The sequence below is a fragment of the Molothrus aeneus genome, chromosome 1, assembly GCF_037042795.1.
Source record: "Molothrus aeneus isolate 106 chromosome 1, BPBGC_Maene_1.0, whole genome shotgun sequence".
Lineage (NCBI taxonomy): Eukaryota > Metazoa > Chordata > Aves > Passeriformes > Icteridae > Molothrus > Molothrus aeneus.
The window spans coordinates 118858260-118872017 of NC_089646.1; the positions used below are offsets into that span (position 1 = coordinate 118858260).

Sequence of the window (13758 nt, forward strand, 5' to 3'; positions counted from 1 at the left end):
TGTTACTGCTTTTCTGCTTAGTAAAAGAGAAGACTGGCTATTTTTTTTCTGTATGCTGGTTTGGTTTAAGTCTCCTGTAATGGACCTTTAGAGATCAAAGACTGGTTTCTTTTTTTTCCTTTTATTTTTTCCCCCTTTTTCTGTGTCTAAATAGGAGTTACTGAAGCGGACTCCAAGGAAGCACAGTGACTATGCAGCCCTAATGGAAGCTCTCCAGGCCATGAAAGCTGTCTGTTCCAACATAAATGAGGCCAAGAGACAAATGGAAAAATTAGAATTTTTGGAAGAATGGCAGTCTCACGTTGAAGGATGGGAGGTACTGTCATTACTGTCATAAGATTTGTTGCTTTCTATGTTGAGGGGAGAGTATCAGTTTTCCCCAGTTATCTGTTGCACTGTTTTTGTGATCCCGAGGTTCTGTCAAGTCCCCAGTTTTGTGAAGTCACAGCTTTTGAGATCTACTCTGTAAATTAAGTTTTCCATTTCCATGACTAAGCAATGCTGTATGAAATAGTAGACTTCGAGGGAGGATAGTTATTTAGCATTTGTATTAACATATATCTGTGCACACAGACACATTTATAAATCCTAATTTAAATGCTGATTTTATTTTACTGCTGTCTATGCTGGCCTAGCAGCACTTTGGTTGAAAAATATTGTTTATTATTGGTTAAGCATTGAGCCTGTAAGTTTTTGTCAGCTTGTTGGTAGTCTCTTGATATTGGGTGAGCTAAACTAATTTGAACACATTCAATGGAATCTGTGTGAGATTTGTAGGGCTTTTTAATGATTTGCAAATGGAAGAACTTTAGTGCTTCAACCAAGTTTTGTGAAGTAACCATAGATCTGGTTCTGAGTTAGAATTTTAAGTAGTAACCAGAAGAGCCACGCTTTCCCCAAGAAAACAAAAAGATTAAGTAGTTGTAGCACCAAAATCTTCCTTTTGAACGATTCTGAGCACTATAATTAGTTCATATGGAAAGGCAGGTGCAGATAAGAGTGTATCTTTAAGTTCCCTTGGTTGTTTATTGGCATGTCTGAGCTGATTGCATGGGGATGGAAGGCAAACACAAATGAAGTTTCAATGAAAGAAATATAAAGCAAACAAATAAAGTGTAACCATATTCAAAACTGACTTAAAAAACCAAAAATACACAGGCTTTTTAAGAGGCAGATTTTAACATGGAAGCAGTCCTTTGCTTTTTGAATACTTTGCTTAAATATGTTACTTCTCTTCCTGAGAAGGCTGCTTAAGAACTGGAGAAAGAGGTTTTATCCCTTTAAGCTTTGTGGAAGACTTGCAGACTGGGAGATGCAGCAAGAAAAATGTGTTTGTTGCATGTTAGTCTGGTACTGAAAGACCTCAGTCTATATAATGGGAAATTTCCTTTGTAGGGTGCCGAGGAAAGGAAGGGTTAGGGATGTGGATGGGACACAGATGTGACACTGAAGCAAAGAAAGCCTCAAGACAAAGCAGTCTGAATTTTTACTGAGAGAGTTCCCCACAAAGTCTGACAAATAACAATTAGAACATTGACTAGAATAGACAACTTTTAAGTAGATATTTGTAGTAGTAGGTAAAAAAGCAGAAATAAGAAATAGTTTGTGCATGGCTTTATTCCCTCCCTACACCTCCTGGTTTTACTGTACCTGCTGTTTCTTGAACTTTGCTGTGCCTAAGGATGTGCTCTGGTTCTGCAGTACTGGATTTAGCTTTCCCCTGTCATCCAGAAGGTCTCAGCAGAACAAGCCACCGTCTGAAAGGAGCATAGATCTGGACAAAGACCCCCCCCCCAAATACTACCCATGACACCACATAATTATTTCCTGTATGCTCCATGTGAAATCTCCTGATCAGTGGACTTCTGCAAACCTTTGGTTTGTGGTTAATTGAGTAGTGTAGGAAGATTTGGTTCATTCTAAATGTGGATTAAGTGACTAATTTAACTTTAATAAAAATTCTTCATGTTTCTTTAGTGCATTGTGTGATTTGAAATGTTTCACTTCAGATGTTTTTTTCCTTGTGTAGAGGCATTTTCAAGAACTGCTTTTCCATTTCTGGCAAATCATGCTGGGAGCTCAGTGCACTGTAATGTTTTGGTACAGGATGGTCCCTATGAAATACCACTAAAATTCACTGTGCATCATGAGAAGGCGTTTTAGCAAGTAGAAAAGTGATATAATTGCTGGTCCATATTCAGACATGACTTTCTGCACTTATTTGTAACCTTCTATCTGAAATAAAAGAAAATAATTCAAAGCAAATGCTATTGTATTGTTTGTAGGATTTTAAAAAAGAGGGGACTAATATAAAGTTAAATTCTAAATGTTCCAATAGAGACGAGGTCTAGTTAACGTCACTTTACAGCTCCTTCTTTAGATTAGGTGAAAATGTGTTTATTACAATTAGCTTGACAGTAACTTGTGAAGCAGTAAGTTGTGAAGGTTAGCGTATCTCAACATTTAAATATTTATGTGATAACCTCTTTAGGTCATGATAGGAGCAATTGCAAGTTAAGTGCTCAATACTTTATGGCAAAGAAATTTGCTAAATAATCCTTATTGCCTATCACCACTTTATTCCTTCTATTATTTTTAACTTTTCAATTAAATTTTCTACTGCACTACTGTGATTAAAATTCTTCTACTTGCTTCCATTGTCTGAGTCATAGATATTTTTCAAATCCTTCTTAATCAACACACTCAAGTATAAAGTTACAGTATTATTAACTCAATGCATTATTAGTCATATAAGTTGGTTAAGAACTTACTGTTCTCAAACCTCTATCCCTGAACAGGGAATGCCCTTTCCTGCATTAAGTTTCTTCTGAATTCTAGGTAAAACATATGGTAGGAAATATGGTTCCTTTTGGAAATGTGTTAATGAGCAAAGGTAATGATAAAGAAGGAATGGTAACAGTATGGACATAAGCATTTGAAACAGACTTATTCTTCCTGTGCTCAGAATGTAGTCTCTACTCTGTAAGAAATTTCCTACCAGCCTTGGTGGGTTTTCTTGGTTTTTTGTTTTATTTTTTCCATCTCCACTCTTCCTAGATTTCATTTTAGGGTTTCACGTGTGCTTGAACTCTGAAAGAGTGCCAGTGTCTTAAAATAGGATGTTTGCAGTGGGGTTATGTGGTGTTTATTGTATTTTAGCTGATTTGGTTTGATATCATATGGTAACCACAGGATGCACAGTCTGTCAAAATTGCCTTGATCTTAAGATGTGCATCTTTTTCAGACATAGTGTAAGGTTAGTCCTTGAAATGGTAAGAATTCCAGAACATGTATATGAGCTAACAGTATTTGAAAGATTCCCAACAACAACTACAAAAAAAAAAGTTCCTGAATGCAATATTTGAGAGTGGATTTAATTAAATAAACATCTGGTTTTCTGCAATGCTGAAAATAAAGAGGCAAACTTGTTGGAGATTTCCTTCCAGAAGGAAATGCTTAGCACATTGCTTGGCCCCAACTAGAAGGAAAGGGAAAAAAATAAAGACTATCTTTAGAATCTGATCAAAGCATGACTTGAATTCCTATACTTAAGTGTCATAAAATGAAGCTTGTGTTTATTATGATAAAAATACGGATTCATGGAAAAAATGGAACATCTGTTTCAAGAAAGATGATTTTGAAAATAATGACTTTCTCACTTAATTTCCTAAGTGGTTTAATTTATTGGCCTGAATTCAGAACTTGTGTAGGTTTCTCAGTTGGAGAATGGCTCAGCAGCTCAAGGAGTCTGTCAGTAAAATTTGCGTGGATGTTTCAGTAAGAGAAGAAAAAATTGTTGCATTTGTTGTAAGCTGGAAGCTGAACAACCCAATATGAGTCATAGGCCACTTAGCGACAGTAGGATGGGGTATTCTGTTCCTTTCCATTCCAAATATTACTTGTTGATGTGATTCCATGTCATCAAGTAATATCTTACCTGAGATACAGTCTCTCTTCTTCCAGTGCTTTTATTTTTTGATATGGTCATGGTAGCCCACATTTCAGACCTCTCACCTGAGCTGTTTCTTAGTTCGAATCACAGGTGTCTGACTGACAGCCAAAGCTTATCAGAAAGGTTATCAGAAGTCAGTTATACCTAAATAGCCAGCAGGCTCCAAGATTTGATGGGCTTTTAATTGCCATACCAGCTATTCTCAAAGGGCACAGAGTTTTTGGTTGGGGTGCTCCCCACAGAAGAGGGTTGTTGTACAGTCTTTAGTGACTCAGTAGGACAGATTGAGGCAAAATTAGTCTAGATTCACAGTATAAGCCTGCTTTGCAGGTTGTTTTTTCTCCCAACTGAATTATTTATGTGATTTGTTGGAAGATGATTAAAATAGGTTTGTTTCTATAATACATGGCATTTTCAAATAGACAGATTACAAAAACACTGGTTTCACTGAAAATAGCCCATGATTTCTAGTTGCAGGTACTTTAAATATACAGAAGCATGAATAGCATAGTAGTAGTGATTTTACATTTAGGTTGAGCAGCTCTGTCATCTCCTCTTACAAGCACTGAGTTTAAATGTCCGTGAAAACTTTGAAATAGCAATTGCTTTCAAGTTCAAGTTGCTTATATTGGAAAATTCCTATGGTAGTTTCAGTGTGAATGCTTAATGAAAACACATTTGTATCAGAAGGTTTTGTTGTTCCAGAATATTGTTGGTAGTGTAATTCAGTTTTAGCTGTGCAGCAGAAAGTCTCACCTGCTTCTGGGGTGAGGGTTGACCCCTCATTTGTTACTGCAGCCTTGAGAGGGACAGCTTGGAGCTGGATAAGTGAATTGTCCTACTGGGCTGGATATCAGCTGTAGCTTGGTCTTCCTGGTAGGGTTAAGGAGTAGCTCCATCCTTCATGAAAGCTTGTTATGGTTGTCAGCCCTTTGAATTGCATTGTAGGTATGGCAGTGCTTGTGTGTGCTCTCTGCTTCCTCCTTCCTCAGGCATGTTTTTTATCTTTAAGGGATGTGGTGGAGAGCCATGCTTACCCCAGATGTAGAAACAGCTGTGCTTCAGATAATATACCCTTCTGTTTTTCTCCATTTCAGCTCCATGCCCATTTAAAGTCTGGAAACAGGCAAGTCCGAAGTATTACATAGGCAGGGAAGTGACAGGGAATTTTTCTGCACTTGCAGTGTTATGGAGGACAACAAGATGTGACTTCTGATCCTGTTTTCTTATTCCCTTGGACTTCAGCAAATAAAATAGCCCTAACAAAATTCATTGACCTGTGATCACACTAGCATAGGTTTTGATCTTGTCAGAAGGTATCTGAGAAGTGACATTGACGCTGTTCCTTTGGATGAAATCTCAGAGGGAAAAAAGTATCTCTAGAACCTTGTTTTCCTCACCTAGCAGTATTTTCTCAAGGGGAACAAAATTAGGAGGATAATAAAGGGTAATAATGTGGGACAGACGACCCTCACTGCCATACTGTCATGTTAAACTTGAATAATGAATGAGGTGATTATAAATAAGTCAGATAGCCTGAATTATATATACTTAAAATATGTATTAAATGTGTTATTTTATGAAAAGATGCTGGCACAGTAGCAGATCTTGTTAGGACTGTTGGGAAAAGACTGTATTTTTTCTATACTGAAAATGAAATTCTTCAATAAGAAAAGACAAAATTTTTTTATAAAATCCTTTCTATGAAAAGAATTCCATCCTTTTTTAGAAAGCTGAAACCTCTTGTACAATTCTGAAGCCTTAAGCTGATATTTTTTGGCTTCCTTACAAAAAACTACTATTTTTCTGCCCAGTTGAAGTTTTGTGTAAAAAACAAGCCGAGACCCTTTAGAAAGTATCCAACCTTTTAAAATGCAAATTGTTAGTAAGTACTATTCCAGCAAATTTGAAACACAGAATAAGATATTGTTTACTCTTTAATACACAAAAGCAATGAAATGGAATGGAAAAAAGTGACCTGTTTTTCTGTAATTATAGTCAACAAGCATTACACACAGCCCTAATTTATGCCTAATTTATATCACTGAGTGTGCTTTTAAAATGTTTCAGTGTTTGATTTTGAATAAAACTGTAAAATTAGCATGCTGTTACTGATGCTGTTTTAGGAAGGGAAATGTGCTGTAGTGGCTATAGGTGACATTCATCTTTGAATGGCTTGTTTGATCACTTGTTCCTGGATGGAAGCAGTGGTGGTTGGTTAGTACAGACCCTGAAGTGGCTGTGCTTAGAGACCTGGATTGTGTTCCAGTGTGATGGTTGTGCAATCTCACTTATCTCTGTAAACAGACTGCATTCTCCTTAGGACAGACTGAGCTATTGCTCAATATTCACAGCTGTGACATACAAAGGATGGGCAGAAGGATGAAGAACTGTGAGAGCAGAATGTGTGTTTGCTTCTTGGCTCTTAATTGAATCCATTTTTCTTTGGACTACTGTGGTTAGATCAAGAAGAGGAACTAACTGCAGCTATCACATGCCTAAACCATTCAGAACATGTGTAGATGACAGGAGAGTCCTGGCTTTTTGCAGGTTTTCCAAGCTGGATTTGACTCCCTCCAAGTCAGGAAACTTCAAACCCTGGTTGCATGCTTGATGCAGCCAGCACAATAGACAATAAAATTAACAATAGGCTTGCATGTCTGGATGGACATGCACTTGGACAGCAGCTCTGCCCCACAGGAGCATGATTTTTCAGACTAGCAAAATGCACCTCAGAATTCAAGGTAGGCTTCCTTGAGAGGTAAATTTCTCTTTACAAGACATAGAAGGGCCATGAATTTTTCATATGTTTTTTTTGAAAATATTTTCCTTCGTTAAAGTTCCTTCTCTTTTATTAAATTTTATGAAAATGCCTGACAGCCTTTTCACATGAATGATCTATCTTGAAGCAAAAATGAGACATGGGAAGTTTAATCCCAAACATCTAAACCTTACCAAAATTCTGATGTCTTTGGAGTAGGTTAGGAGGAAGTATACTAGACAGTCCTAGCTGCACATGCCACTCTTAGCTTTGCCCAAGTTTTTATATCTTACTGTTTTTTAATTTTTGTTTCTGCGCTTAGCCTAATCTAGTGTAGAACTATCTACCCTTAGTGATGCTCAAGTCCCAGGTTGCTTCAGTTTCCAATTTCATCTTGGCATAGATTATTGTAAAGCCCCATTTTCAGACATTTCTGAATCAAGTTACTGAGGATAGGAGTTATTGGATAAAGTTGGCCTGATTTTCAGGAGAGGTCTTTGCACAAAAGTAGTATAATTTGGAAACTTTTTGTGATTAAACTGTGTCTATTCACAAAGCTAGTATTAAGCATCATTACAGATGATTGCATAATTACAATGCAATAAATTACCATGACTTGTTCTTTCCAGATAATTGTTATACTTGTGAGTTTGTATAAGAAACTTTTCCATCGTTGATGCAAAGTACTTCAGTTCTTACTAAAAGAATCATCTCTTTCCACTCAATTTTAGGGGTCCAACATCACAGACACGTGTACAGAAATGCTGCGAAGTGGACTACTACTGAAAATTTCAGCAGGAAATATCCAAGAGAGGATATTCTTTCTTTTTGATAATCTTCTGGTCTACTGCAAAAAAAAGCACAGGTAAATGATTACTTTCAAAAGTAATGTGTTTTTCTCACAGTAGAGCTAATCACGAGTATGGTGTTCCATAAGAGCCACAGCATAAAAGTTAACATTTTTAGAAGAACTTATCAAACAAAGAGAACTATATAATTCAAGCAATTGGAAAAATAATTATATTGATGCAGGATCCTCGTGCTGAAGTGTGGGGAAAAAGAATCTGTTTTATCAGCCTCCCACAGCAAGTTATATGTGATGGCCTCACTCTCTTCTAGGAAGTGTAAATAGTCTGAATTTTTAGTTCAAACAAATTAATATTGTAGCTTGTGCAATAAAATAAGCCTCTACCTATTCAAGAGTTTCACGCCTTATTTTTGTAATCGGGGAAAACAACCAGAAAGCTGCTGCTTGCTGCATCCCAAAGAGCAATTCCTTAGTTCAGCAAACAAACTTCTGTAGATAATGTTGTGAGAAATAAGGGTTCTCCTGTGTACAAATATCTCTCTTGATGCTCAAATTTGTCTCTTTAATCCAGAAGTTGTTTTAGAGTAGCCACTCAATACATATCCCTGGGTAGCCATTTGATAGATTCCTGGATACATGTTCTTTTAAAATTTTCTGATATTTGTTATCATCCAGCAATTACAAATAAGTTGCTGGTTACATAGTATCTTTTCAGTTGTCCTCCACTGAGTTGCATATTTTTGTAGCCATATTCTCACTAAAATGCACTTTTGGATGAAAGTATCAAACTGTATGAAAGGTTGCCTGTTGTTTCTTTAGTTTTGAACAGTCATGTTCTTGGCTGGTACCATGATGGCATCTCTGCAGACATAGGAGTACCACAATTTAGAATATAATTTCAAAGTTTAAGATGGGAAATTAATTGATTATTTCCAGCAAGAGACTTTAAATATTGATTGGCAAGTATGTAAAGAGAGAAATTGTATTTTGGTAATTTTACCAAAATTGCCTTGCCTTTATGGTATGAGATATTTTATGTAATTTTTAACCATCCTTTTGTGGCAGAGTTGTTGGTGTAAACATGGAATACTATATTTGAGTTTCTAGTTTGAAAACTCAGTAGAGCTATTGGATTTACTCACTTTGGATGGAAAAAATGTGTAATGCTGAAACATTATGCTTTATGCTGGTTTTGCATTTTTGCTTTCTTTGTATTTTTAATGTGTTACTCAATTTTTGAATAACAAATTTATGGTGTAGTAGAGTTACTGATAAAACAGTAATAAAGTAATGATTGAGAGGCAGGTCGTTTTCTGACAATTAGTACCTCTTTGGAGAGGATGAAGGTCAAAATTCAGGAGATCCTTAATTCTTAGGAACTGACCTTTGTTTGATATACAGTATTAATTATCATTGTAGGCAAAAATGGATAGACAGTAATCCCTGGCTTATCTGAGGTGTGAAAAGCTGTCTAGAACTGGGGCTTTCCAAAGGCATTGGCTTCACTGGGAACAGTTGCAGCAATGCAAAGTGCTTTGGAACATATCGCAGTGAAACTGCCTCAAACTTCAGCACTCCTTAATTACAATTATCTGTTAATCCTTACATTAGGAAGGAAAGATGTTGCCTTCTTTCTTCCCTACATAAATCCCACTTATGATGCTAACATACATAAGTCAATATTTCTACCCAAAGATGTTCTCATTTAATTTTTTTCAGTCACATTACCCCCTTGCAAAATTTCTAGACTAACAGGGAGACCACATCAGCTTAGGAGGAAAGGCTCTCCTTTTGTCTTGGATGGCAGACAACAGCATATAGGTACCAAAGTACTGGAGCAAGATTTTACAGAACGAGACTTTCCCAATGAGCTCTCATTCAGGCAGGAATTTGCAGCTGACTCTTACTAGCTGTAGCATCTTTGCATTTCCATCAGCAGTGTCCCATTCAGCAGTGGTTTCCACAGTCCAATTGCACAGATATTAAGGTGTTGTGATCCTTACAATGGTCTCCAAATGCTGCATGTACAGGTAGCAGTGTAGAAACATGCAAGAAGGGAATGGATGATGTTCTCTTCTGCTCTCTCTTTTTTCAGGAGATTGAAGAACAGCAAAGCATCTACAGATGGCCACCGTTACCTTTTCCGGGGCAGAATAAACACGGAAGTGATGGAAGTGGAGAACGTAGATGATGGAACAGGTGAGTAAATTTGTGTGGCTCATTTCCAGAGCTGTCTTTTGAGGTGATGAAATCAAATGCAGCTCCATAATTTCTTTGAGAACGGAGGATGCTCCTTATATTTAGAAGGAAAGAGGAAGATGCTGCTTTAAAAGCACTGTTTATTAATATCAAAATTCTGCTTCTGTGACACATCATTGCTTTCATCCATTGTTAGCTGGGCAGCCATAGGTGAGTATTTTATGCTTACACGAACAGAGTAATAAAATAAGGTGACGTTTATTGCTCAACTGAAATTACATATTTAACCTCACTTTACAGCATTACAGCACTCTTAAAGAACTTATCTTAGGTACACGGTATGTATATAACAGCAAGTGGAAAACCTACCTCTACTGGGATGAAACACTATAAATGATTAAATTGTGACATAAGGAAGGTTTTTTAAAAGTGTCTTTAGGGATATAAGCGATAAGATTACTTGAAATTTTCATGACATACATCAGTAGACTGAAAACCCAAAGTATTCTTAGACATGTCAATTTTTGTTTTAGAAACTTGAGTTTAACCTTTGAGCTTAACAATAATTACTTTTTTTTTTGCAATTTAAATATTTTGGGCTTTTTTAATGTAGAGCTAAAAAAAAAAAGGTGGTGAAACTTGTAGTGGAATAGCAAATATGTAAGTCTGGAGGGAATTTCTGTGAGTTATATATTGCTTTTCCTGATATTTTAAAATAGTGTTAGGTTTGTCCTCTACTATGGATTCCAAGCATTTCTCAATGTAAATTTGTTCTAAAATTGAGCCTTAATAACAATGAATTTACTTCTATGTAAATTTAATAGGAATTGAATATTTCTTTAATTTTTTTTTTCTTTTTTGTGTTCCTTGTGTTCAAAATAGTTTGCTCACTTCTTGTTTCACAGAGTAGGCAGTAGAAGTGACTTGGAGAAAAAATGGACTATTGTTCTTATTGCAACAAAATAGTTTATTGGAAGACTGTTGTCTCTTTCCTTCATCTCGTATTTTAAATTCTTTCAACCTTTTCTCATGTGGTGTGTTTTTATTTTATTATTTCTTATTTTATAATTTTATTTTTGTCCTTTGGATTTAGTGTTTTGATCAGTTTGCTTCTGTCTTTTGTCATTCACATTAAATTTTATAAAGAAATTACATTAATAAATGCTTGGAATTTATGACTGCAGTGTCTAGAGCTGAAATTTTACCAGTGCTAGAATAATTACTGTAGTGCTGCAGCATGGGATGTCTGCTACTAATCCCAGGATTGTTTGGCTCTTCTGAGAGCATTATTTTTCATTGTTCAAGAAGAGCAGAGCATTTTGTGCAGTACTGGTGCCCATCCCGTTATATTTTATAACGTATTAATGTCTGAGAGTAGAACTGAAAACTTCAGTACAGAAAAGAAAGCAATTATATCTTACCATTTGTACAATTTGTTGAGTATTCAGAATTCACATCTTGTTCCCCAAAGCTCTTGCAATGCTTCTTGACTTGGTTCCATGGACAATCTTACCACTAAACCATTTAAGCTATTCATGAAAATGGTGAAAAATGCTGAACATAAGGTAGAGCACTGTGGTGTCACACTTGATTCATTGTCTTTGCTTACCAGACATTTTTTGTAAGAACTCCTTGACATCTGTTTTGGGTTATGTCCTTCACCAGGCACACTGATTTAGTTAGTGATTTCAAGCTATCTATAGGTACGCTGCAGTGAATTTCTTCATGCCTCTTTGAGCTGAATATATTTTATTCAATATTTTTTACCCTGCTATTCCCCTTTTCCAGCCTGTATCACTGCCCAGCGTTTAGCTTTATTTGTATAAAATCTCAGGTTTTGTTTATGCAAAAAAGAGAGTTGATTATTTCAGTCTTTCCTGTCATGTACTGTTTGACTTCCTTTCATTTATTTTCTTTCATCTTCCTAAATGTGCTTTAGAAATAAAAGGCAGTTTCCCTGTTTGCATCATGTCACTTTCTAAGACAGCATCTCTTTGCTTCTGAGTGTTAACATTACTGTGTCCAGAGGATTATACCCACCATCTTCTTCCTGATGAATATTCCAAGAATTCTGTAACTATTCATCTTTAACTGACTCCTCCCCACATATTGTCATGCATTTTGTGTTGGCTTTAGGAAATGTTTCTTTGATCCTCCATCTGTCCTACCTTTCTTCATTTACTTGTTCTAGCCATTCAGTCCTTGGTCTTTTTTGCACTGTTCATTTTTCTTCCTGCCTGTTTGTTTCCTTCCTCAATGAATCTTCAATTATAATGTGGCTAAGCACAAATAGTCTTCCTCTATGCAGACACCAGTTGTCTGATTTCCTTCAGCCCCAGGAAATTTGGCTACTGTCCCCATTTCCTATAACCTTGTACCCAGTCCTGGAGTGTTCATGCTTCCTTCCCCTTGCTCTCTTGAGCCGTATCAGTTCTTTTCACTTTTATATACATATTATTTCCAGAATCTATACTTCTTTCCACACTTCTGTGACATCATTAATAGTTTGATTAGTCTGATTTCTAACTTAAAAGATTTGGTGGATGCTCAATCCCTGGAAGCATTTGAAGTCAGGTTGAATGGAGCTCCGAGCAACCTGATCTAGCTGAAAACGTCCCTGCTCAGTGCAGGTTATTTCCAAGGGCCTTTTCAGCCCAAACCATGCTATGACTCTTTTTACCTGCATTTTTTTCCTTAGCACCACATTTTCTCTTTTTCCATTTCAGTTTATTCAATATCCTCAAGTTTATTATTCCTTTTAATTTCTGCTATTTCATCCCTACTTTCTGTGGTTCTCTTTGAAATGCAGACATTTCTGTGTTAATTCCCTGGCCTGTGACATCTTTCTGCCTTTTTCTTGTCACCCTACTTTTTTTTTTATTTAACTCGACCTGTTCTTTTCCTTCCTTGTGAGACTTCTGTGTTCCCTCTCCTCACACAGATATTTTTTCTTTCACTAAGATCATGATGTCCTTCTTTAACCTTTGTCTGTCCTGCTTTCTTTGCTGTTCTCATTTGTTCCACCCAGATGTCTTGTTTCTCATCCCTTGTAGTCATCCATGTTGGAGCTGTAGCCCAGTACTATTCTGCTGTTTTCTTTTTGTCTCATTGTCTTCCCAAGAGGAGTGATATGGTTGTCCTAGTGTCACTCACAATAGCTTTGCATAAGCTTTTTTGGTATTGTATTATTTTATTCTCTTTCATCATCTATTACCTATCAATTTCTGTAATTCCTGATTTAGAGTGGAAGCTCTGGATGCAGAGTGCTTATATTTTCATATCTGTGCAGGACTCTTTGTCATGCACTCCAGATGAATCTCTTTAAAGACATCAAAGACTATTGAGTCTGGATGATACTTCCACAGTTCCTTACTGCAGATTTTGGGATCCCCTGCTCACTTTATATAAGGAACCATGGAGCTCCAGGGAATAGGGCAACTGTGAGAGTATTTGCTTCCAGCATTGATAGATGTAGGAATGTAATCTTCGTTGTTTGTGAGTAGAAGCATAGAAATAGCAAAACAGATTCCCAGTGTGGTTTATTATCATGCTAATGACGTGCCTACAGAAATTAACAAAGCTTTTTCTGAAAAGCAATTTTTCTTTGATGAAATTAGGCCTTGGCTGAGCAGTACAGTTGGTGTCAGCTTTCTTTTTTTGTTTCGGCACCATGGAGCACTCTGCTTTTTCTTGATTGCACTGATTAAAGTGGAATGCATATTACTTATCAGGGCCAACTGTTTATGATATTAAAATAATGTGGCTGCACAATCACTTGCAAGTATTAGAAAGGTGGTTTTATAGTAATTGTATTCTTTTTTCTGTACCAGTTTCTAAAATTCACTTTTGAGAGAAAAATACATTTCTAAAGGTATTCATCAGCCATTAAGTGAATGGTACTTAGTTTATGAAGAAAAGCGCTTGAGACTTAGGAAATAGCAGATTTGTGTTTGCTTCTAGTATAGCAGTTCTGTCCTCTCTAGTTTTGAGCTGAGGCATGATATAGAAAAAAGGTGACATGATAAAAGTAGTTAGAAA

At 36.4% G+C, this 13758-nt stretch overlaps 1 protein-coding gene across 1 annotated transcript in view; it reads left to right on the forward strand.

Moving 5' to 3' along the window:
- PREX2 (phosphatidylinositol-3,4,5-trisphosphate dependent Rac exchange factor 2) overlaps positions 1 to 13758 on the forward strand; it is a 173363-nt gene that overhangs the window by 50973 nt on the left and 108632 nt on the right. The window contains exons 7-9 of the mRNA XM_066563765.1: positions 155 to 316; positions 7445 to 7578; positions 9617 to 9720. Of these exons, the coding sequence (XP_066419862.1) occupies positions 155 to 316; positions 7445 to 7578; positions 9617 to 9720 (400 nt within the window). The remainder of the gene's footprint in view (positions 1 to 154; positions 317 to 7444; positions 7579 to 9616; positions 9721 to 13758) is intronic.